General features: G+C 35.7%; 1 protein-coding gene and 1 long non-coding RNA gene across 5 annotated transcripts; one reads left to right on the top strand and one right to left on the bottom strand.

Moving 5' to 3' along the window:
* Positions 1–270: 270 nt before the first annotated feature.
* On the top strand, positions 271–26,318 carry LOC106180361 (transmembrane protein 135). Of its 3 annotated transcripts, none has more exons than XM_013564330.2 (13): positions 271–445; positions 3,562–3,689; positions 5,565–5,654; positions 6,512–6,545; positions 6,751–6,816; positions 7,686–7,732; positions 19,416–19,457; positions 21,519–21,723; positions 23,188–23,355; positions 23,678–23,818; positions 24,103–24,201; positions 24,494–24,561; positions 25,084–26,318. In XM_013564330.2, exons 1-13 carry the CDS (start codon positions 305–307, stop codon positions 25,217–25,219), a joined length of 1,365 nt encoding a protein of 454 aa, XP_013419784.2. In that variant the 5' UTR covers positions 271–304; the 3' UTR covers positions 25,220–26,318. The 3 variants fall into 3 exon arrangements, with proteins under 3 accessions (XP_013419784.2, XP_013419785.2, XP_086866221.1); XM_013564331.2 differs by lacking the exon at positions 5,565–5,654 and adding an exon at positions 5,029–5,118; XM_087010095.1 differs by lacking the exon at positions 24,103–24,201.
* Positions 1,092–13,781, bottom strand: LOC147764341 (uncharacterized). Of its 2 annotated transcripts, none has more exons than XR_015333677.1 (2): positions 13,425–13,781; positions 1,092–2,159 (listed from the first exon to the last, which is right to left on the bottom strand). It is a non-coding gene; the product is annotated as an uncharacterized LOC147764341 (long non-coding RNA). The 2 variants fall into 2 exon arrangements; XR_015333676.1 differs by lacking the exon at positions 13,425–13,781 and adding an exon at positions 2,952–3,063.

Here is a 26,318-nt window from a genome sequence, read left to right as displayed (position 1 = left end):
TGGTAGGGTCATCCCACAAAAAAAGTCACGCCTACCCTTTTCAGTTTGTGTAGGCTGGATAAGCCCATTATTTTCGCCCATATATTTCGTTTTATATTAATGGAAAGAAATCAACGGTTATGAAATTAATAAAAATAGTAACGTTAAAACTTCACAAAATATATGCGTTACAAACATGACTTGAATATTCACTTTTTTGAGGAATTACTGAGCAGCAACTTTCTTTCGAAATTGCAAAGCTCGGTTCAGAAGACCGGACGTTAACACAATATCCACGCATGCGCAAGAGGTCAGTTATTCCAAGATGGCCACCTGGAGCAAAACTTTGAACTGTTCATGTTATGAACTAGGTCATACTTGGACGCCTTATTGTACTCAAGCGTTTAAAGATGTGTGCACTCGTGGTTTTTTATATTCATTTAAAATTTATGGACCACTTTATCTGGTAAGTTTTATGTGGGCAGAAAAACAGAGTGCACTCTCGGATTCAGTGTCGCTAGATTCTGTGGTCTGGCCGGTGAAATAACCTACTTGCACTTTTACTGCTAATAGAATATTAGAGGCTGAGGTCCAACTCTATAGATTGTTGATCACCTGTGTCTCAGTTATATATTTCATCGAAAAAAATATGACACTCTCCGTTTGTCAATTAAGAGCTGTCTCAAAGTTCAATCGACATCATTCAGAGGGTGTGTCACTGTTTGATGTGGGTTTGTGACATTTGAAAAACTTCCTCTGATGACACTTTGGAACAAGAAACACTCAAGTGTTGGTCAGGTGTAAGGAAACCAAGGAACATACATAGAAAATCAAAAGTGCAACAAATTTTGAAAGTTATGAAGCATCAAAAAATTTTTTTTTCAGTAAAATGACTTTTTCCCCTGTTAAAGCATAATTGTTTTTTTCAGTGTGTCCATGCATAAACCATGAAAAGTAACCTTTCAGACAATTTCATTTATGTGAAGATGGTAAAATTTACCAACTTAAGGATTTTATTTGAGAACTTGCTAGTTTGTCACATTGTAAAGTATAGGTGTACTGTATCATGTCATTATACATGTGTGATGATCAAGGTGTTCAATGCTTGCTGGGTTGGACTGAGATAATGTCTGTCTTCAAGGGATAAGTGTTATATGTTTGACAATATTTTGTTTTGTACTTAAGTGACAAACAAGCGGTTTTTGTCCTTACTTGTTTCTGCATTGGAATATAAACTGAAGATTATATCTAGACAAATAGTCTGTCTTGAGTTGTCTGTGATTTAAGGCAAAAAGTATTTATTATCAGTCACATAGTGAGAATATATTAATTCAGAGAGGCAAATGCTATCAGTCCATTTATTGTTTAGTTGCCAGAACATTTCACAACAGATATTTATGATATTCATGCTACTTGTAAAGTACAACTAAAATAACTTTCATTTGTTATAGTGATGCTTTGCAAATGATGCTTTTGCAGTTAGAGGGTAGTGTTTGTCAATTTTCTAAGCAACTCAACATTGTGCAAAGTCTGTGATTATGGTGCCCCAACCATGCCTTGCATTCCTTTCAATCTAATGATCATAAAGTACAAAATGCAAAGGGTCCATCAGCTCTTCTAGCCAGTATCACATATATGAATCCAATCACAAGAAACGCCACAGCACCAATTGCTGTCCATTCTGTGCTAGAGCCATACAGTCCCCATACAATTGCTATGGCACTCATCCCCAGTAGTATGAACCCTATAGCCATGCAGAAGGCTGAGGCCAGGCTGTTGTACCATGGCTTCTTATAGTTGTGAATCTTATTGGATTCTTTGATAAGAGTGATGTGTTCCAGTGCTTCTTCTTTGCTATTTTTACCCATCTCCATATTTCATTCTTCTTCTTCTACCAAGGATTATGTACCTCCCAGAAATATTTACCTGTTGTCCTTAAAAGTTATTTAGAAAATTTTCAAGTGTAAAAAATTGTCACACCATTGTTCTTAGTCTGTGTCGTTAAGTCGGGACTATGAAGGTTTCGTTTCTTGTCACTTGTGTTGTTTTTGTGACAGTCCTGTCATCTTCTGTATGGTTTGTTTGTGATCAGCTCACTTGCTCATTGGCAACCATTCAGATAAAGAAGGCTGTTTGACCACCAGAAGTGGTTTTGGGTCACTACACAACTGATACTTGACCTGAAATAAAACATAAATATATGTGCAATTTTTTAAAGACTATATAGCTGATAACATACTGTGTGATGTTTCTGTAAGATGTCGATGCTTTTTTTTATGGTATTGGGAATGTAATGTTCTTTTGAAGAATAACATTGAAAGATAATGCATGTGTGTGTGTACGTGTGTCATGTTATAAGGGCAGTGCTGAGAAAAATGGCACTGCATATAATGTATGCAATCTTGCAAAATTCAGCAACCTGTATGTCTGATCAATAAATCACCAAGGCAAGCAAATATGATTGATTTATGATAAAAACCTGCCAACAATATATTGACAATCACCTGAATTAATGGACAACGTCATTTGAAAATGCAGTTTCCAACTTGATGATTCAATTTATCAATATACTGGTTTTCCTGAACACGTCAACTTCTAGAATATTATAAACTAACTAGAAAAGCACTCCGAGAGCGCAGACCTCCACCAAGGCAGCAATTTTTGATTATTATTTATTATTGATTGATTATTGATCGGGATCACCACCAAAAACTAATCACTTGAACTTATAAGTTAACCCATTTCCCACCTATCCTGAAAATTTCATCAAAATCGGTCCATAACTTTTTGAGTTATGTTAATGACAAACAGACAGACAGACCAGTGAAAACATAACCTTCTTGGTGGAGGTAATAATATACTGAAAATATATTCCTAAACAATAAATACATTCTTCAGGAAAGTTATGTAAGTTGTAACAGCTTCTCGGTCACATACTTAAATGATGTTGCTTGTTGAAGAAGTTATATTACCTGTTAACTTGGAATGGTCTTGCAATATTTGTGTTATTTGTGGTCCAGTGCACCTCTCTGACTTACTGTCATGTGCTGTGTGTCTTGTGACAAATTCTGCTGATTTATAGTCAGTATGTGTATGACTTGTCCAAAAACTAATCACTTGAACTTATAAGTTAACCCATTTCCCACCTATCCTGAAAATTTCATCAAAATCGGTCCATAACTTTTTGAGTTATGTTAATGACAAACAGACAGACAGACCGGTGAAAACATAACCTTCTTGGTGGAGGTAATAATATACTGAAAATATATTCCTAAACAATAAATACATTCTTCAGGAAAGTTATGTAAGTTGTAACAGCTTCTCGGTCACATACTTAAATGATGTTGCTTGTTGAAGAAGTTATATTACCTGTTAACTTGGAATGGTCTTGCAATATTTGTGTTATTTGTGGTCCAGTGCACCTCTCTGACTTACTGTCATGTGCTGTGTGTCTTGTGACAAATTCTGCTGATTTATAGTCAGTATGTGTATGACATGTCCGTAATATGATATGACTGCAGGGTGTGTTTTAAGAAATTTAGAGGGAATTTTTATTTATTTATTTTTTTATTAACTTTTTAGGTGGCAGCAATTCTCAGAAGAAAGAACAAAGAATATTTCTTAAAGAAACTGCTTCCTGAAATCTTACAATCTACGCTCTTCTTAGGAACTAATGCTGTGCTTTTCATGGGTGGTTTTTGTCTATGGAGGTGAGTTTTTAAAGATTCAGTTGGTTGGTTTGAAAACAGTTGTGTCATGTATATATATATTATATATCATGAAATGTATTTATCTGCTGTTGCCTATTCAATATTAGATTAACATTTCTTCAGCACCATTTCCTGTACTAACTTGAATGCTAAGTCTTTTCTGACCTTTTACTGTTTAAAGGGAAAACGACTCTTTATATGAGATTCAAAATTCCACAATATATACATTGTAAACAACACATATAATATATAATAAATTCCATTTTACCACTAAAATGTTGTCACAATTATTCTGAAATCTGTGCTTGCCATAAGATGACATGGACCTTCATATATGACTATCCTCTGTTATGTTCTCAAAAACCACACATTTTTATTTATAAAATTAAGCGACTAACCTTGAATGTGGGAACAGATTCATTAACCATTGGAAAGTATGGGAAAATTGTTGTTTACTCCAGGAAATTCCATTTAATGGCAATTTTTCCACCAAAATGAAGAGTTGTCAACCCTTTAAGTTTCAGTATTTCACAATAATAAGATATAACTGATTACAAAAACAGGATATTAAGATAAGTTTTAACTATTAAATATAGAATAATTGGGATTTGAATTTGTTTTAAAGATTTTTTCAGGTAGAAACTTTGAAAGATTACTCAATTTTGATATATACAATAATGAACACGTGATGAAAAAATTCTGGTACATTGTGTTCTTTAATGTATTTTTGTGTTTAATGGCTTTTTGTGTTACACAATTATTTCTTATCAGTTACTAATCTTTTAGTGTAAGGTTTTCCTTTTTGCATATGTATTCATGAATCGCATCATAGTTTCATCAGAAGCATGCCTATTTATGTCATTCACTAAAGTGGATTATTTTCATGACATCTCATTTTTATTTAGAAAAAAAAAAAAAAGAATTAAAAAAAGTTGCAAGGGGAAGGGCATTGTTGAAGTCCATTCCCCTAGCAAATTTGAAGTAAGTCTCTTGGGAATAAATTTATTGAATAATGACTCTAAGTATGATATATCTCCATGTATTAATTTGCTAATGGCAAATGGCATTTATAGTATGAAAAATGATGCAGTTATCCTATTATATGTACATCAATATTTTTCATAGTGAAGAAAACTCTTGACATTAAATTGATAAAGTTTGATATAATAATTGTCACCAAGTTTAGATAAATGCTAATAAAATGCACCTTTTCTTGACTCTGTTTAACAGGCTGAAAGATGTAATGACAATATGTATAAAAAAACATTCAAAGATTTTTTTTCTTATTCCACCGAAATAACACTTCGCACCAAATAACACCATGGCATGTTTCTTGCAGGAGAATTGTAGGGTTTTACTTTTTCTTCAATGTTTTTCCCTGTGCAATGCCTGCGCCAGCATTAGCATTGCTGGTGGAGAGAAAGGACAGGTAAGGTGTTACGTTGTATCATGTAGGACAGTAGTGATGAAGGTGATGTGTATGAAGGTGCTTACAGTCCCCTGGCCCTGTCTGCCCCTTTAGAACCTTTCTTCCCAGCTTGTTAACCTTTTGAAATGCTGATCTAAGCAAACAGATTGACAAAAAGACCATGACAATTTTTTTTTTAGATTCTTTTAGAACGGAAACTTAAAAGGATTCATCTGTTGAAGGTTTTCGTACACAATATCTCCATCACAAGTCTGTTTTGATATCTATTTTTTTTATGTGATTCTTTAGTGATATTTGATGTGCTCGCTCCATTTGCAGCAGAACAAGGCATAGATCCAAGAGAAGACCTGCTTCAAGCTCTCTCTTTTGAGACACCCACGTATGGATTAGTAGTTGTGATTTCTTCTCTCAGTCTCAAATCCCCTTATATTCTTTTGATTTAACAGGAAGGCTCTGGGCCGTTTCTATATCATAAGTAGTTCTCTACCTGCACTTTGTGCCTGCATTGTCGCCATCAATCTCGAGAGGAAAAGCAGGTAGGCATTAGAGGGCAAAGAATGTAACCATTTCTTTGGCGTGATGGTAACTTACACTCTGCATGAGAGATAATTGGATTGATTGGGAATGGCATAAAAAACACTGTACATGTTTATTGATTATGATGCTTTATCTTAATATGAAATAGAGGTGAAGCTGTAGTTTAACAAGTACTGATTAAAGTGTTAATTGTTAAGCCAAGTGGTAGTACTTACTGATATTGTATATGATTTTGTGTGGTTTTGTATTAACATTAACTAACTGTACCAATCTTGGTAAACTTGTATCATTTAAAAGTTAACGTGGTCAGGGTATCACTTTGAGTGGATATGGTTTGCATTTTGTAAAGCTGCATAATGGTTATGTTACTTATTAAAGAAATCAAATGTCTCAAAAGCAAGTTTTTTTTTCTCTGGCTTGTTGAATATTAGCCAATTTATTGATTAGCATTGGCAGTCAACTTAATTTTTGTCAATTTGTCTGGATTAATATTGGAATTGAAAAAAATACTAGTATTTTGATATGTTGAAATGTATTTTGAAATGTCAAAGAAAGTGTAATTGTCTGATGACAGCTTATGCATGTTCTGCTTATGAAGATTGTATTGCTTTTTGTTGTCTTGTACATATGATTTTGCGGGGACTTGCTTTGAGACTGTTATAAATTTATGGCTATTTTTCAATCATGAATTCTATGAATAAAGCCTTATTATTTTGATTACTAATTAATCACAAAAAATTGATAGGAATTTTCTGGACAGTTTATTCAATTTTGATTATATATATAAGTAAAAATTTAAAATGAAGCTTGAGAGTTTTGTCTTTTATTTAAAGAAGTTTTGTGCTTATTTTGACAGGAGAGGAATGCTGGCCCTATATGTCTCAAATTTGGTAAGTCTTTCATAGCTCTTAACTAATGTTGTCCTTTTTCCAAACTATACTGGTGAGAACAGCTGACATCTTATTTTCTGTTGTTCATAAATTCTTTCCGTATTGATAAGGTTATCTTCATCAGTCTTCTTCACAGTTTACAACAAGGTTACCCATAATGATATACAATATATATATATAATGAAATGAAAATTCTATGCTTTAGGCAATAGAGACCTTATACAGAATGGCAGAAGCAAGGGGCTATGTTAGACAGATCAAAAATGGACAGGTGAGTTCAAAGAAAATTCATTTTCCCAATATGCTATTATTTTGAAATAATCGAGTTCATTTTCTGATTTAAGATAAGATAGTCTTGCTTTACAGCAGCAAGAATCCAGGCCCATTTTTTTTTACTGGAATGGCATTATCAGTTTCAGCAACTTCTACCTGCATTAGCACTACAACCAGTCCTCAGTGCATTAGTGTATATGTATACCTTTTAAAAGCCTCTGAAAAACCCCAGAGAGTATCTTGTATAAATAAACAGTGGGATTGAGTTCAGAGGTGTTGAAAATAACACGGGCAGGGTAACAACAAATGTGATGTAGAACTGCAGCTAGGCCGTGTGTAGACAGGTCTGGTTGTCTCGAAACCTCGGCTCAACTTTCATGTTGTTGTGATGGATATGACATGCTTTGACACAAAAAGTGATGGAGTGGTGATAGACCAAAGTGCTGTATTTTCTATGAAATGATGAGCTTTTGTGAGCTTTTTTTTTTTACCTTTTACCATGAAAATTGACACGTGTGCACCTGGGAGATGGATCAGATATACTTTTTGTGGCTCAAAAATCAGACGAGACAAAGTAACATAGCTCTCACTTAGGTGATATTTTGTCACAGTGACTGCATGCACGCTTCTTTGTTTTTATGAATTATTTAATAAGTGAATTATACACAAGAGATGGTGACAAATTGATGACGTGTTTTTACCAGGTATATTAAGCCACAGGACTGTGATCTAACCACTTACATCAGTGTTTAATTATGAACATTGATAAAAATAAACTGAAAAGAAACCCCATTCCCCCCACCTTTTCAGATGAAATTGGAAAAATGTGTTGAATTATATTTTATTTATTTTTGTCTCCTTTCACAGGTGATCCTGTTCAGTATAGTATCTTCCATCTACTTGTATCTTTACAGGTAAGTGCAAAAAATAATTTACTGAAATGTTTTTTTCATCAAACTTAAAATCACTGAGACAAAATCAGCAGACAACCTCTGTGTTCAAAATTACTTTGGTTATTAAAGATGTTACACTGAAAAGTTTCTGTTTCTATAGAAATACTTAATGTATATGTGTACTGATAAATGTTGTTTGAAAAGTGGTAGTATACCTTCCCTGATATATACAGTAGTTTTTATATAACTAGGATGCTGTAGGACTAGAAAATTTGTTAAACCAGAAAAATTGAGTTACAAGAAGATTTGAGTCAGGTTATGTTCAGAAAGTTTCGTCTAACATCATAGAAAAAATTGTTCCATAAGATTTCTTCAAGGTAAATGACAATTGGAGTTATAAGGTTACAGGTTTTCCAGAGTCTCCTTTATACAAAAAGATCCTCACCACTGATCCAGAAGAAAACAAATTGTTAGAAATAGGATAGATCATAATTGTATTATCCCAAGTATGCCATGAACTAATTTTTCTGACCCCAATCGTTCACCACTTGTTGTACCTATAAGGAAATGCCAGTTTACATGATTAACATCCATCTATCAGGAAATAGTACCATTGCTCCATGAAGTAAGGCCAGATTCTGTTGGCATGCTGTCAATCACTTATTATCTGCCTCTGCATAAGTTTCCTATATATTTAGGAAGGGCATGCTTTGATGGAAATCAGTAGAGTGGCAGTATAATATGTATGTTTGCTAGATGCCAAACTTGATATGATCCTGAAAAAAATCTGCATTATCAGAAAGCAGTGTGATATATCTGTGATGATTTCTTTATCATGTAAAATGTTTAAAATGGGGCACAAGTCTGCACCGGTAGAGGAGCTTCTACGTGAAGCAAAAAAAGTAGTGCAAAATAATATTAAGTTAAGGCAGGTTACCAAGGTTTCCTGAATGCAATTCAAAAAGTGAATTGCATGATTTATTCTTTCCTGCGTAAGTTTGTGTACATTTAATGTGGTTGCTTTTATGAGAATGTTACAGTAGTTGGGAGGCCGAGGTGATGTCAAAAGAGCTGTCAGAGCAGCAAACGTCTGCTGCGATTGGCTGCCACCAGCACGGTATCATCTTGTAATAATCTGCTATCACATGTGCCCACTTAGAGCAGCTTCCTGCAGCACAAGGAAAGGTGCAAGAAACACACTCAGATTTTCAAGTGTAATTTCCAAAGTAACATATTACATGGCCTGTCACTGTCGGCATCGACCACAGCCCACGTCCTTTGCTCCACATAATCCAGTTTTAACTGCGGAAATCTGTGAAAGCTGCCGCAGTGCGCAGCAGTGGCTTATGACTGGGGTAATGAAACAAAAGCAATCTTCCTATTGCTCTTGTCCTCAAACTTAACTTGTCCTTGGTTGCAAGTTTGAAATGGCTGCCATATTTAATTTCTCGTCGGAGTAAAAAGTTTTTAAAAATTGATTGAGCTGAAACTTGCACAATGAAATAACTTTGAATCAGAAAAATCTTGTTTGGTTTGAGGATTGGATGGAAATGACTAGATTTTGCAGTCTTTTAATCAAATCTTTATAGTTCATTAATTTCAATATTTTAGGTAAACAGAATATGCATGTAGATCTCAGTTTGTAAATTTATCAGAATAATGTAGTTATGTAAAAAATATCTGAAATGTGTAAAATATGTATAATAGTATGACCTCTGCTGATTATCCCTCCTATTTTTATGTCATTTAGGTTTGAAGGGTGTCCACATAATATAAAGAAACTTGCCCTACTATAAATATGCTGTATTTATTAATATTTTCTATTAATATTGTTTTACCATCATTAAACAAAAGAAATCAGAAATTATAAGTGAATAAAAAGATTACTTTCATAGACAAAAACAGAACACAGTCTGCAGCATATTATATATTTTGCTATCGGTCAAGGATATTAGAGTAATATGTGGAAAAGTTTGCAGCCAAGCATTAGTCCTCCTGTTCTTTAGCAGGCCTTTGCTAGGCTGCTAACTTCAGTCATCTGTTGATTTTTCAGAAAAAAAATTATGTAGTAGGACCTGTTTTATTTTATTCTTGTGAACCTGTAATGTTCATTTTGCACTGCTGCACAGAGAGATGTTACCCATGTCACATTAGCTTTGACAGATATATACTGGTTATAGTACATGATGATATGTGATGATCATTAAACTGTTCCTAATTCAGCATGGTGTAATATGTATATCTTTTGCCTGAGGTTAGACCTGGAAAATTTCTGTTACAGTGAATTTTTTTCAGCTCAAGTTAATGATCTATTTTTCACGCTAGATTTGAGAAAATATTCATATGAAAATAAAGGGCAGAAAGTGATAAAAACTCTTGCATTTTAAAACAGAAAACAGAATCAAACTTCTCAAAGCGTCTTATACAATTATTTTTTTATTAAAAAAAAAATCAAAATGAAAACTTAAAGAATTATCACCCCTTTATTACACAGAGAAATATGAAAATTATTAAGATAATAATTAAAATTTTGATGTAGGTGGCCTTCTCACATTAATGAATCAGATATTAAGCTTTAAGAAAGGAAAAATGCACTGAATTCTGCCCCACTTTCAGCCTTTGAAGTTGCATTGAAATCCCCTTGTTAAGTCCTAACGAGCGCACACATTGATTATTATTGAAAAGTAGACGTACACAAAAGCTGGGGGACTTAACCCCACTGTTCTGGAGGGGAAAGCATTAACAGATGAGGTCATTAGTCACATTACAGGGTAACCCCCTTCCCACGACCTCGCCCCATTGACGCTGCATAGATTTATACCCCACAGCAAAAATATGACAATAATGGGTGTTTTCATATGAAAAATAGAAATAGAATAGAACTCAAACAGACCCCCGGATTAAACCTAATGCATGCATAGGCAGTGATCTTAATCGGATAGGAGTGGAAGACATTAGAATGAAATGCATTGAAAACACATTGGTAATTTGCTACAATGGCTCGCCAATTTGTTGCAGTTGGCAAATAGATTCAGATTGACAGCTGAGTTTGGGGGATTGAATGAAGGGATTTGCGGGGCTTCGGTGTGTCTGCCTTATCTACGGCACAATGCTTGCTGTCTGGATTACATGAAAAAGATAGCTACCCCTTACTGTGGAAACACCCCTCTTACTTCATGACAGTAGCTTATGTCTGCCTGGTACACTTGGCATATCAGCCATTGCAGATTGAAATAAAAACTGATTGCTTTAGAATTTAATGAAAACCAAATACATAGCTTTGCCGATATTGATTCTGTCAATGTTTTCTAATATGTTAAATCTTTTAAACTAGAAAATAATTCCTTGTCCGTATTCATACATTCATTCTGCATGTGGCAGTTATTTACAGAACATGTTTGAGGTTTTTGTAGGCTGCGGGTTAAGCATAACTACCTACTAGTGTGATGTCCCTTGAATGAATGTGTGGATATCAGATATGCTGAGTTGTAAGCCAGGGATGAACAGCACATTTTTATCAGGATGTGTCATGCCAAACAACAAAAAGAATGGCTTATCATAGGATTTTGCATGTGCTGAATGGCATGAAATAGATCTTGTATTTTGGGAAAAAATAGCTTGATATTTGGCAATTAAACCTCGGCATTGAGATCAGCTATCAATACAAAAACATTATTAAGAATTATTATTAAAAGGATATGAGTGCTTCACTGTTATGTTTAGCTTTGATATTTTTTCTCTCGACTCAGTGTTTTTATAAAGTGCCTTATCAACTTAATAGCATGTAATGTGATCGGAAGAGCACTTCACTAAGAATGGTATGGTTTGGCGTAAGAAGATAGCCCCTCTGAGCGTCTTCCTCCGTTTGTTTATGCATGGAAGATGTAGTTTCCTCTGAATCCCATTCTATTTATTTGTGCAGCATAGTGCCGACTAAGTGCAATCAGATTAAAGCCGTTCCTAACACAACAGAAGCGGCTTTAGACATAATAAGTTCTCAATTAACTTGTGAAATTACATGTGATGTGTTGTTGTTGTGTTATATGAAGCTTGTAATCCCCCTGAACATTTCTGCACTTCTTTTGCCTCTTGGTTACAAACAGATGAAATTTGTCAGAAACAACTCTTATTGTTCTTATACAGGAGAATGGAAAATTGGATTATAAAGACATATTATATCAGTTCACCTGTGAAAATAGGGGTAGGTGTCCAAGAATGTTTTAACAGCCCCCAAGAAAAAAATCACAACTGAATGCTCCTTTCTACATGATGCCCACAAGAAGCAACATACAATATTGTGGTAGTTGTAGTAGATTAGTTGATTTATTTCCTGATTTGCAACTGCCAGCCCTTGAAAATGATAGGTGAAGTCTTCTTTCTTATTCAAACAATAATGCAGTCTTTTAGAATGATGGGTAAAATTTTGTATATGGTGGCATGTGCCACACAATTTGTCCCCTCAATAAAATAGTACATTAAAATCAATGTTGGCGTACCCAATTAAAAAGACAATCCATCTTTTATAATTGCATAGTTTCCTGTTCCATATCTTTTAGATCAAGAGAGAAAATACCAAAAGACCCCAGAAATAAATTTTCTGTTCCTATTGGAAATGCAAGGAACAAGAAGCTTAGAATTTGGTTTAAGTTTTCTCTCTGCAGGCCATCCATCCATCAGTTTTAGAGGCAAGCTTCTTTCATGTAGGCGCCCAGAGATGAATTGCTAATCACAAACTGCTTTAAAAAGCTTTGTTGTCACCGTTTCCTGCGTTAGTGACAATCTAATTTCTCGTCACATGTCGCTGTGTGAGGACGGCTTGTTACTGTCAAATGTCATTGATGGCATTTTGATGGATGTGGTCTTAATTAAATCTTGGATTGTAGCATTAAACATGCTACTTCACAGATGAGTTTGGGGAAAGTGATTGATTGATGAAGTAAGTGCTTTTTGGAGGATCTGGAGAGAAAAATAATACAGTCTGTGTGTGTTGTTGTCTCAGAAGTGTGAGTCTTAAGAAGAAGAAAAAGTGCAGAGCTGTCGCTAATGGTGTGTGTGAGATGTCTGGCTGAAAGCAACACATTTTTTCAGGTGTGGGAGATTATTGCCAAGGGAAACCAGTGGCATTTTATCACAAAAAAGAATAAGCCATTCCAGTATCACTTTTTAAATTTTCTCCAAGAGCCGCACCATAAAGTTTTTGTTTTGTGTGATTATGCACTGTGCCAATTTGAAATGGCACTACTAGTAATGATGACTTGTTCATCAAATGTTATGTGCCCACCACAATAAATCATAATCAGTTTCAGAAACTTTTTTCTTATAGTAAGAAAGTTCAACTCTTTTCTTTCTGTCAAAGGTCAAACCAATCAAATCTCTCTCTCTCTTTCTCTCTCTCTTTGTGTATGTGTGTTTGTGTGTGTGTGTGTGTCTGCTCGTTTTCCTTAAATTAATTCTACCCTTTTTCAGAATATGTGAATGAGGTGACTCTAAATAATAAAACAAGTCACCCATGCCCCAGCTTTGTTTGGTTGACTGTAATTAGGCCTGCTGTAAAAAAGGGGCTGTCATATGGTGACCACATATATTGCAATATCTGCCCAGTACACCACAGAACAATATTACAATTTCCATAACTGAACCACAAGTCATATAAAATATCACAAGCATTACTGTAATGTATTGCTTGGGGCACTGTGTAACTGTGATACATTACCTTACTTGATACAATTTTTTTCACAAAAGGAATGCTATGGTATTGTGAGTTTGTTAAGTTCTCTTAAAACAGTGCAATGCAGTGCCTCCACAGTGGCATGTAACAAACAAGAGTAAATGTTGTCAATTATCCTGTGTCCTTCATTCCTTATCTGCTGGCAGGCTATACTTTGTGTGTCAGTTCACAGAAGTAATTGGGTGTGGAACACTGCAACTATTTTATCTCATTGCCGGCCATCATTTAAACCCAAACTGGCAGGTGATGGTGAACAAAACATTGAAACTCATCAAACTCCAGGTGTTGTACTATATGGGAATTCATCATGCTAGGTCCAGAGATTTAGGACAGGGTTAAACATTGGGGGATGCAGGGGGTGCTGAGGAGGGGGGGTGGAGCAATGAGCATTTGTCATGATCATCCCAAATAAACAGGTAAACAGAAAAAGTGGACCATTAAGTCGGTCACTCTGGGTTTGCGGTTTGCGTGATGACCACTGAGGCCCTCCTCATGCCACCAGTTGGATGCTCTGATGGGCATGTTAAAGCCTTATGGCCAGATCATAGGTTGAGATATATAGAACTACAACAGTGTCAATCTCTTCATGCAATCACATACATGGGGAGTTGAAGATCTGGATTGATGTAGGAAACAAAGATGATATATATATACCATGTAATTATATGGAAGGTCAAGAGAGAGGTCCTCTTGAAAATTGATCTAATTGTGAATGTTGGATTGTATGTTTTGTTTTTCTGCTCTCCCAATCTCTCAGTATTGAAGGACTTAATTCTGCAATCTTTTCTTGTATCTTGTTTTTTATCTTACAGTCTGTTCATTCAGAAATCTTAGTGGTGTAATTTTCTGTCTTCTCTGGATAAGGATCACAGTAAATGACATGTACATCATAATAAAAGTCATAAGCTCTGTTTAAAAAATTGGTATCATTTTTGATATCTAGATTTTACTTATTTTTCCAGAACGCACATTATCCCTTCCTAAATGTCTGTCCCTCTACACATAACATCTAACAAAAGCTGATTTTTTTTTTAAATCCATTATCCTTTAAGTATATATAATAATAAGTCAACTCAGAGAGTCCTTTATCATCAACACAAAGTTTACAGTATGTAGGAATGTCATGTGATTATACATCCATCAGTGCCATCATTCCCCCAGCAATTATTTTGCCAGGTTTATCAGTGGCCTTCTGACCCTGACATCCCATGTAATAGACATGTCAAGACGCTATCAGTTAATTCCGTCTGACCACTGCCTTGGTGTGCCACATGGCAAGCCAGAACTACCAGGAGACTTCGGCATAATTTGCTGGAAAACAATGCTGGAATGAATACGTTGGGATGTAATTAAACTATTGGCCAGGAAAAAAATAAGGGGGAAATGAGTTGTTTCTTTCTTTCTTTTTTTTTTTTTTTTGTGTGTGTGATTGTTTTTCAAAGTACTATGTATATTATGAGATGAATGGATGGAGATTTTATCAGGTGTTTGTTTGTTTGTTTTTTTTTTCAAAGTGAAAGAAGTTAATGAAATATATTGTTAATTGTGATATATGGTCTTTATAGTATTGAAGTCCATAATTGTCACAATATGATGGTTATTAGACTTTGAAAAGGACTGTGATGGTATATATTTCAAATTATAGAAATGTAGGAAATGGCAAACATGATATGCAATAATAAAGTGTCAAGCAACTGTCAAACTGATAAATGTATATTTATACAGAAAGGAAACAATTAAAAGCTCCAGTACCATGGGGATAAATCCTGTGTAGTGGAGCTTAATGTGAAAGATGATTCCTAATAACCTGCTACTGATTAGCCACTGTTAAGCTCAGGAGATATGCCATTGATAACCCTGGCCTGTCTGGTGGTCAGGCTAATTGGAAATTGGATGCCTATTGATTTTGATTGATTCACCATGTTCAGAGATTTTATTAGAAACTGAAGGAGTTAGTACAAGTGTGTGGTATGGAGGATAGATTTGGCCATGCAAATTATTCAACTACATTCAGCGGTTGTTTGAATAAGAAAAATGCTATTGCCTCAGTCTTGAAGCCATTGCTCATAATTTTTAGTTCTCCGTATTTCTGTAACACAGGGAAAACAGATGGGATATTTATTTAGAAGCATGTATCAGTTATATCAGTCGCATTAAATTGCCCATTTTTGGATCCGTCGTCTACTGCAAAAGTGAAGATAAAGGCAGGGCAGAGATGATACTATTCATGGCATGTTTTTAATGCCTCAGCAGCCTTGTTAGTGGGTTGGGGGAAGTCCAAGTGGCAGCTCCACGTGTTGAGGCATAGGGAGGCTCTGGTTTGTCTTATCTCCCACTCTGGTACTTGAAGTTCATTAACAGTCACGGCTTTTCCCCCAGTGGCTCTGTTCACTGTCATGTCTGAGAGCTTGTACTGGTTTGCATTGCCAAAAAGTTCAAGTTTGATGTGTGAATGACACCCTGGGAATCCCACTGCATGCAAATATTTCACACTTTTTTTTCCACAGAATTGTGACAAATTGAGTTTTGAAAATATGAAATAAAATCATGCAGTGATTCTTACTCTGTATTTACACCTAAAAGGGATGCACTAATGCTCTCTTAGGCACTTCACTTTAAACTGATTCATAAATACATGTAGAAATTTGACATCTTCAGAAGAGATGGAATCATTTTTGTTTCACTGCAGATAGTGAATCTCAGGGTTGCCAGAGGTAATGGTGTAGAAATAGCTCCAAGAACAGTACTGAAGTAGTTTCTCAAGTATGCACCCATTAAAAACATCTCAGGAAGATAATAACAAAAAAACCTCGACAAAAGCCAAAATGCTTTGATAACTCCCAGCTTCAAAGTCTTATGGAGAATTTTCCACTCTTATCCCCATTGATTTTCCGATAATGCAAAACTTTGAAGTCCTCTTCAGATTGTTTGCCAGATGTGATTAGTCATTGGTTTTGTCAGGTGTGGAAAGGTCTTCTTCTTTCTTTTAGTATCAGACGATGCAGGTGAAATTAATTGAGGGATTTAGGAGACTTAGGCTGCAGTTATGTTTGCTCATACATACGAAGACTTGTAGATAAGGTACCACTATCGTGTATCTCTGCACTTTTCACAGAAGTTGATGTTTGGGGATTTGTTTGAGCTGATTTGCAAATGATACCATTAAGCATTTTTTTTCTTAACAAGACTCGTGGAGGGGGGGGGGGGGATGGGGTGTTGACAGTTGTTATATAGAATAAGGTGTCAGTTTTATTTTATTTGGGCATTTTTGTAGCTGAGGTACTACTCTACTGCATTTCTATAATTTTTCTCACAAGCTTATGTTTACAAATGTTTGTGTTGATTCAGTAATGATAACAGGGGTTGTTTTGAGATATTTTTGTTGACCAAGACATGAGAAAGGGAGTGTTTACCTTGTTATCTTGAAAATAATTTGGCAATATTTGACTGCTAAAAGATTTTGTGCTGATAAAAGATACACCTTGATGAAAATTGTTTTTAAAGAAAATTTGTGGCTGTTGGGAGATTTATGATAATTTCCGTGCCATACCAGTGACCACCAGTGGGAGAAGTATTACACAACTGTTTCCTGGTGTCAAACCATAATTTCATGGTGTCGTCACCCACATCTTGAAATCAATGACGAAATCTCTCTCCACCCACTGGCTCCCCAAGTATGCTGAGAAACCCATCATTTCAAAAATTATTACCTGAAAGGGGTCTCACTAAGGTTAGTCATGGTTGTGGGAACTCTACCACCTGGTAATAAAAAAAGTCAACTTTGTTCGTTCAGCTCATCAGTAACACCTTGTCATGGCCACCGATGGTTGGCCTGGGGCACTGGCGGCAAGCTTGACACCGTTTTATTTCCAGAAGCAGGCCATAAATTTGGCCGTGCTCATCATTTTCCATCCTTCATCAAACACATATTCCCCTGCTTCTTCTATGTCACACGTACAGATGTCATACCTGTAAGCAACTTTGAGGAGGGTGAGGAATTTGACAACAGCGCCACTGAAGTGGCTTGCTATCCAAAAAGGGAGGAGCGGCGGTACTGCGTGCTATCTTGTCTTTCTTGTAATGACCTGACTTTGATGTCTTCTTTGAGATGAGTCGGAGATGGGTGACTTCTTTGTGCTCATTAAGATGTCGCTGCAGGGAAAAAGCAGTTTTTCATATTTACTTGAGTGCTCAAAGGCAGGGTTTTAAGGATTGTTCCTTGACCCGGTATTCTTTGCTGGGACATTCTTGTGAAGTATTTTAATATCAAAGATAATTTTGATCGCCTAGTCTGATCATATAGAATTATTTCTTTGTGTTAAAACTTGTTATGATAAAAAGTAGAATAAATTAAGATAAGTTTAACAACACATCTTCAGTTCCCTTCTGGAAGCCTATCTTTTTTTTCCCTTTTCTCGTGGGTGTGTCCGTGTATGCCATCACTTTGAAAATTATTGTGGTTTTGAGAAGAAATATGGGAAATATGTATGGTGTTCTGACTAATTTCGCCGCTTGTGTTTTTGTTACAACCTATATTTAGTGGAAATCTAATGCCACAGGTGTATAGCACCAATGACTTTTTAATCTGTTATCATATATTTCCATCGCATAACATGACAAAAAGAACATATGTGATGCTTTTTCTTAACTATGTGTATTACCTGTACCCAGTTTACTTTTCAGTTTTGGAATTTGAGTTGGATTATTCCTTTGACTCTTCTTATCTTTATTGGTTTTTGAACTTGCGAGAAATAACAGAAGAACTCAAGATATCCACATTCCTCTAGATGATGTTGATTTGTCACGAAATTCCCTATTTTTTCACAAGTTCGGGGAGGACCCGTAGGACACGGGGAGTGACTGCAGACGTAGGAAATATGCCGACCATGCAGGTTTCACACAGGAGGTGTAACATGGTTGGAGTCGATGCTTATCTTGTTGGTACGCCAAAGTCTCTGTTTTCTTTTATGACAAATTTTATGGTTACTTGCCTTCATTTGACTTTAAAATTTGATTGAAAGAGGGTGCTAGCAGGAGTCTATTTATGCGGTATGTTTGGAAGCCAGATCTTACCCAGAGATATCCATTATGAGTCAATCTTTCACTCCTGTCTGACAGAATCATTGAAAAAAGGTGTCGGGAGGTAGGGTCAGGACATGCAACAATTGCTTTTTTTCCCCTCAACAGTCTCATGTGAAAGGAAAATCTACACCTTAACTAAGTCATAGTGTGTAACTAAACACGGATGTATAGAGAAATGGAGGACTTAATAAAACACTTTGAGTGGAAGCTAGGCAAAACTTTTTTTGCAAAAAAAAAAAAAAAAAAAATGCTTTCATTCACCAGGATTTGTATGTATCATGGCTTAATTTGATATAAAAGTGTTGATATAAGTTAGTAGTATGTAGCATGCTAGGTGAATTAGAGTAAAGTCTGTAAAGGTAACAAAACTGAGCTGAAAGAAATTTGTTAGAAATCAATAGCATGAATGGAAGAGAGTTCCTCAAATTCACAGGTATTCAAATGGGAGTTCTCCTATTTCTTCAGGTGTAAAAATGGGCAGGGTTATTACAGCATAGAACATTATTACAGCATGGAACATCCCCCACCCCCTCTGCCAGCTATGCACCACCTCTCACTGACACAGCCTTTCCTTCTCTCCACCACATAATGTGCTGCATTGATAAGAGTAATATACAGCTGTCATAATACAAAGGGAGATGATTATGCCCTGTATTCATACCTGCCCACAACACTGTGCAGGGCAACCAGGTTAATGCTATGTTTTGGTCAGCATTATACGAGAGCCACGGGGTGGGGGTGCCCTGAATGTGGATTGCATGTTTGTCATGCTGTTGCAAGGCCCTGGCTCACCAGGTGGCAGCACTTGATAGCATGCTGACCTGTCTTGATGAATATCATGATAAAATGCGTGTTTTGATTAATGCTAATTTTTTGCTTTTTTGTATTTTTCAGGCAAAAATCTGGATTAGAGAAGTCCACATTAAATTTCATTAAGTAAGTATCACCCAGTCTGTTGATCTAAATATGTAACTTTTAGAATGTTCTGAGATTTTAAACATTGAAATCATAATTTTGGTAAAAATTAAAAAAGGAGGCAAATGAAGTGATGTACATGGGAAATGAAAGAGAAAGACTTGAGGGAATATAATGTGTATACACTGCAACCATTCTGCTTAAGGCAGCGATTATTTTTTTCTATTTTGGCACATATAGCCGCGTAACCAGCCATACTTTACACCTGCTGTTCTCAGAGTTTATTTGTATTGAGAACTCAATCTGTTCAGAGCCTCTAACAAAACAAGATGCTATTTCTAACAGGAGGAGGCACTCAGCTAAATCACTGTGAGAATCAAATTTGTTTTGCTTGATAAAACTGACAGAAAGAAGCTGGGCTTTTTACCAACTCACACTGCAGATTTTCAGTGTGCTAGAATTGGAGTAACTTATTTTTCAAATGGGTTACTTTTTAGCCACTGAATTTTTTTTCTGTCAAAATTTCTGTTCAAAATTTGTCACCAAGAATCCACTTACTGTAATGTCAGGTTTGATGGTGTGTGCTTATTATATTCATTTTGATGGAGAGACACACAACTACATTTCCTCCCCTGATGGTATCTCCCCTAAGCTGGGTATGCTTGGCATTTTTATCAGATTGAGTTATGCCTTGCATCCACATTCCCTTGTCAAATGCTGTCCATCTAATGGAGTATTATTCTAGCAAAGGAGCAGCTGCGTTATGAACAGTGTGTGTGTGTGTGTGTGTGTGTGAGAGAGAGAGAGAGAGAGAGAGGGAGAGAGACTTACATGCACAGAGAGAGAGAGTAGTAGTGAGTTTGTGTGACAGAGAGAGTGAAAGATCCAGAAAGAAGAGGGCGAAAGAGAGTGTGTGTGTTTGTGCAAGTGAGTAAGAGAGTCATTGAGAGAGAGAGAGAGAGAGAGAGAGAGAGAGGGTGAGTGTGTGTACATGCATGCATTAGACAAGAAAAGAGAAATTTGAAAAGTGATGGATATGAGCCTGATCTCTGACCTCAGAATAAACTTGTCTATTTATACAAGGGAAAAAGCAGCTGGCAGATCTTTTTGCCAAGTTTCAATGTCAGTTGCCTGATTGATGGCTGTTGGCAGGAATGTTGTTCAATGCTTTACATACAATCAGATGCTTCTATACTCACTTATCAACTTCTAAAAATTTTGGCCACAAATTAAGATGAATTATCATTTTAAAACATATCTTTAGTCATTTTAATGATCTCCACCCTATAGTGAATTTTTTATATTGGAAAAAGAAGTGTAATTGAATTTTTTTTTTGTTTTTGAGAAAAGAAAATTCTGGAATCACAACTGGGTGTCTGGTTTGTCTGCACACATTGGCCCCAGGCCACCCAAAGTTTTGACTACAGTTTTCTCTCATGACTTCATTCCCAGCAGATGAGAAGATGACAACTATCAGTCTGCCCAGAAGGGTCATCTGGTGCATCTCCCAGACACTATCATCAGACATGTGCCTCTAACAGAAAGACAAAACTTGTACTCTTTGAATACCACCCAGATGAAAGAGAAATATTCAGCATCACTATTATTATAATCTCTAATACTTATATCTGAGCTTGGCAAAGTAAATGATAATGGCTTGAAGATCAAAGGGGGTTTTCACCTGTATTGTCTATTCTGGGAATTTGCTAATTATTGTGCACTTCCCTTGATGTCATTTTGTCATTTGATTTGCAAATGTGCTCTTGTATTTATTCCTAGAATGCATTAAGAGCCGTTGATTATTGATGTCAAATGATTCTCCTTTAGGATTATAGCTAATTTGAAATCTACGTACATACCTGGAAGACCAATAAAAATGGTAAAATCTCTTTTACCAATACTCATTTGATCAGTTAAGGCATGATTGTGTTTGTGCATGTATTTAATTACAATACATTTTCCAATAAAAATATGACGTGATGAGAAATAGAGAATTACAAAGGTTTACCTAAAAAAAAAAAAAAAAGCAGAACATCAAAGCAAGCCTCCTCAATCCTGACAAGTGTGTCTTTGATATTGCAGGCTTCTGTTGGGTGGAGAGGAATCCCCAGATCTGCTGTCTGAGGCCAGAACAATCAAGTCGACATCATCTCAGGTATACCACAATGTCCTCCGTCTTCCAGAGGCTGTGTGGCAGCGGCTGCTACAGCTAGTACAGAAATGGAGACAGGGACCAAGACACCATCTATGCAAGCACCTGCATGGATGCCACTCTTACTGTATAGAGGTAAGTGTGCTGGGGACAGTGATGAAAAGGATGCATTTGTACTGCTTCTAAGAGCGCGTTTCCATTGAAAGTATCGTTCTACGTAGATCTATCCAGCTCGATGGGGATTGTCACTAATGCAGTCAGATTAGATAAATGACATGCCTCCTTGAGCAGCTATAGGGAATGATCAACGTCCATGTGCTCTCCACTTTGGGAAAGTCTAAATCATATATGTCTACAAAAATCGTCTTAGCACTTAGAATGGTGGCACTGGCAATGGAAAAATAGTATTAAAACTTGTGTTAGCATATTATCCTAAATGCTATAAAAGTAATTTATTTCTGGCTTTTTTTTTTTTTTTTTTTTTTTTTTTTTTTTTTTTTTTTTTTTTTTTTTTTACAGATTTGATGAAAATTTAATTATTGTGTTTAAACATAGTTGGGCACCAGAACAATGGTGTGTTTTATTTTAATGCTGTTATCACAGTTAAACTGTAACAGATGATAGTCTTGCCAAGAAGTCTTTTTTTTATATAAAGCCTGCGAATAATGAATTATGTTGGAAATGACGGGGTGGGTGTTATATAGCAATGTAGCTGCTAAACTAATTAAGGGTTTTAAGGTAATTTGACCATAATTTGGTTATTGAATTTGAAAGTTTGGGCCTCTTGATGATACATGTATGTATGTATACAGATGAACTTTTATTTTCATGTACACTACATGTATGTAGAATGAGGGATAGAAAAATTGTCTTATCTCTAGTTAGGTTTTTTCAGTTACACTTGTTGGATTCAAAATGTGCTGGCGGATAAAATAAATTTTTACAGGGATATCGGTGTCTGAGGCACCAGGGGGGCTTCACAGTCATGTCCTCAGACAGCGAGACAACCTCACCTCAGCAATTTAAATCAACGAGTTATATTTAAGCTAGGTTAGTCATCTGGTTTCAGAATCTTAACGCGTTTTGGTGTAATTCATTGCATCTATATGGAGGTAATATTGGCGGAGGTTGCTGGCTTCTAGAGACCTCCATCGTTAAGATGCATTTACAGAGTTTTTAAGTGTCAAACAAGTTGAGGCTCTGTTATGGTTCACCATCCACCCTTCTGCCAGCTCGTGATTTATTATCCCGCCTGAAAACTATGTTTAACAGCCTTCAAGTATTGTCGCAGTTTCCACGTTTTATACAAACAACATGTGTTAAGTCTAAACCTCTCCAGATAAAACTAGCTAGAAATCATGCATGGCCGATAAGCATTTAGACTTATATTTTACCTGTCAGACATTGCTTTCCCAACATGCCAACATATCAAACAATTTTAAACAGACTTGTTTAGAAGTGTCACCTTCTTGTTTAATTGTGATTAGCTACAAAACATGTGCTGGACAGACTGACATAAATAAACTGGGAGACCAATTATATTTTTCAGGACAGTTGTGGACCTTGAATGGTCTGAAAACATGCTCTATTTAATTTCAGGGATTCCTCAGGTCATTTACTATGGGTTACATAGTCCAAGCTGCAGTCGGCTGCTTCACTGCACTTCCCAAACTAACCAAGCAACCGAGCAGCCTTCTCCAGGCTCTGAAGCACAGAAATAACTTCAGCTTGGGGGCATTTCTAGGGCTCTTCACTGCTGTGTTCAGGGTATGTTTAGCAAGTCGGTGAATTATGTGGTATTCATACAGTGTATCTCCAGTCATGTTCACTGATTCAGTTTAGTTTTCTGGTGTGATTGTGTTTGTTGGGCCAATGATTTTGTAAATTGAATTTCTGCCTAATGAAATACAAATGGATTTGTTTTTGAATTGCAAGTAAAAGGGAAAATTGGTTCTGATACAACTATCTGTGAAGATAAAAAATTTATTTCATTTATTTTCTGTCTTTTATGTGAAGGTGGGTGTAAATGAGTAAATGAACTTTCTATGTTCTTTAGTCTTTGTTATTACCTTTTTTCCCCCCACTACAGATGGTGAACTGTGTACTTCGCTGGCTGAGGGACACAGACCATGCAATCCATGGAGCTGTGGCAGGTTTCCTGGCATCGTGGTCCATGTTGTTTTATAAGAGTACCAGTGTGGCTCTTTATTTAGCAACCAAAATTACAGAGGTAAAAACGAAATTGAAAAACAAAATTGCTGTAAACTTTTTTATGTTCTTGTGGTTTACCTGAATTATTGTTTCCTGAAACTACATAATTTAAGTGAGTTCATCTTTTCACCTGTTGTTAATAGAGTATATCAGTGCTTTTAGTTGCTTTGTTCCTCGTTTCAAATTATTCATAATTCAAAAATGACCATTAAAATATACTGTAATGGATTATTGCTCTCTTGATGTTGACTGTTTTCCCAAATTGCGTCAGGTTTATAATGTAAACCATAATTTTTATTTCAGATTTTATATTTCAAAGGTATAAAGAAGGGCTGGGTCCCTCATATAAAATGTGGTGATATATTGCTGTACAGTATATCCACTTCAATATTATTTCATGCTGTAAGTGCCCAACTTGGTGAAGATTTTGAATAAGTGATCCACTGAAAATGTAAACAATAAATATCATTTTTGTATACCATGAGCATATAAAATATTTAGTTATTATTTCATGCTATAAGTGCCTGATGTAGTAACTTAGTAAATCGAATTTATTTTTATTGAAAAAATTCACAAGTTTTTACACTGTTAGTATATGGAATCATATATTTTATATTTGTTGGTACCAAGAGGTAATATTCCTAGATTTATGCTGAATGTGAAGGTTTTGATGACTGTTGTGAAATTCTTCCAGACTGTGTTTGAAGCCCACAGCATAAGGCCTGCATATTGGAGGTGGCTATTAAAGATTACAGGAGGAAAGTAAGTAAACAGCACTTCTACTCCTCTTTCAAATGGCTCTCCCAGTCTACTCTCTTACTTAAAATAGCACTCCCAGTCTACTCTAAAACAGCACCCTCAGTATACTCTCTTTAAAACAGCATTCTCAGTCTGCTCTCTTGAAAATAGCACTCTCAGTTTACTTTCTTTGAAGTGGCTCTCCCAGTCAACTTCCTCTTAAAACAACTTCGAGTCTGCCGTCTTCTTTAAAACATGGTTTGAAATTCACATCACAATGAAGCGCTAAAGGCTACAGCATTTGATTTAGGCAGGAAATTCTAATACAAAATGGTGAGCCCTGTCCTGTAAGGTTTGTGTGGTGGTGCTGCTGCTGGAAAGGGGGGGGACAGTGTGACAGAACTTTTATTTTATTGGAAAAGGATCTGCCTCTTATTTAATTAATTGTTTTAATTGTGGTTATTATTAAGTGTTAATCAGTGGTAGTTTCGTCCTTTTTAATATTTATTTAAAAACAAATTTTTTGGTTTGTTTTGTGCTTTTCAGGTTTGCTATGATAAACAGAAAACTACTTGACATCTATGGGACCCAGGCTTCCAAACTTTACCCAGATTTTGTGCCAAAGTTAGACCCTCGCTTCTCTGAGATGGCCAGAAAAGCGCTTCTGGAGGGAAAATCATAACTTTATGTTACTGTACTGTATTGTCATGGACAGACACTGTGTCTGGTTTTTTGCCAGGTGTGTTCTGCATGAAAAAAAACATGAGCTTTGTCCAAATCAACGCCTGTACCAAGTATTTTGATATATGCTGGTGCCATTGTTATAAACTAATATGTGAAAACGGTCAACAGAAGATGCTGAAATAATATATCAAATAAACAGGTTATAAAATAATAACATGTCAGCACATCCTACAGAAGATGAGTTGAATTTGAAATATTGAATGAGATTTTCTTGATCTGCATAACCTGTATTGTGTGAAGACATAAAAAGAATATTTGAAATGTTGTATTGCTTCTCAAAATGTTGAACCTACAAAGGTCCCATCCTTATCACAGTGAAAACTTCATGTAAAGCTTTCCATGTATTATGGAGTGTGTGTTGTGTAATACAAGTAGTTTGACAGATGTTGCAGAGGATATTCTGAGATGTCAGCTATTATAGAGGGGCCTCTGCAACATATTTGCTCAGTGCTGCAAAATCTGTGATAATTTCCATACGAACTTGAGATTCTTAAATGCTATATTTTTGTTGCTTTGTTACTTATTATCATGTCAGAAATCTGATATTTAATTCGCAATCATTTCCATGTTAGGGGGAGGGAGTAATTGTAGATAAATATCAAACAATTTCATAAAAGCTTTTTCTGTAATTTTTTTATGTGTTTCGTTTTGTTAGATTCCATTGAATCAGGTGGTGTTCCAAAATATTTTTGTTTACAAAGGATCACATAATTGGAGTAATATTTTTGTGCCATCAGTTAAAGGTTTTTTCACAGTTAATAAAGCAACAAAATTTCTATATCGTAACCAAATCAAAACTGAACACTTCATTTTGGCATTATAATTTGTTTATTCTATGTCACAATAATTTTTAACAATATTTCGTAAAAAAGAAACATTTAGATTTTAAAATTGCAGTTACAGACTTTACTTTTCATCTATGATATGTTTATTGACAGTTAGAAAGATAATTTTGCTGAGTCCTTAATGACAAGACCAACTTTGATCTTCCATTACAGATGCATGTTATTTAAATAAATCTCATCTATTAAGATTTA

The sequence above is a fragment of the Lingula anatina genome, chromosome 1, assembly GCF_051362555.1.
Source record: "Lingula anatina isolate TDL-2025a chromosome 1, LinAna3.0, whole genome shotgun sequence".
Taxonomy (NCBI): domain Eukaryota; kingdom Metazoa; phylum Brachiopoda; class Lingulata; order Lingulida; family Lingulidae; genus Lingula; species Lingula anatina.
This window is presented reverse-complemented; position numbering and strand designations above follow the sequence as displayed.

Coding starts and splice junctions, on each gene's coding strand:
- LOC106180361 (XM_013564330.2), top strand. CDS start 305: ATGGCCACCTGGAGCAAAACTTTGAACTGTTCATGTTATGAACTAGGT. Junction 6,546..6,750: donor CCCTATATGTCTCAAATTTG/GTAAGTCTTTCA, acceptor TCTATGCTTTAG/GCAATAGAGACCTTATACAG. Junction 21,724..23,187: donor GCCACTCTTACTGTATAGAG/GTAAGTGTGCTG, acceptor ATTTAATTTCAG/GGATTCCTCAGGTCATTTAC.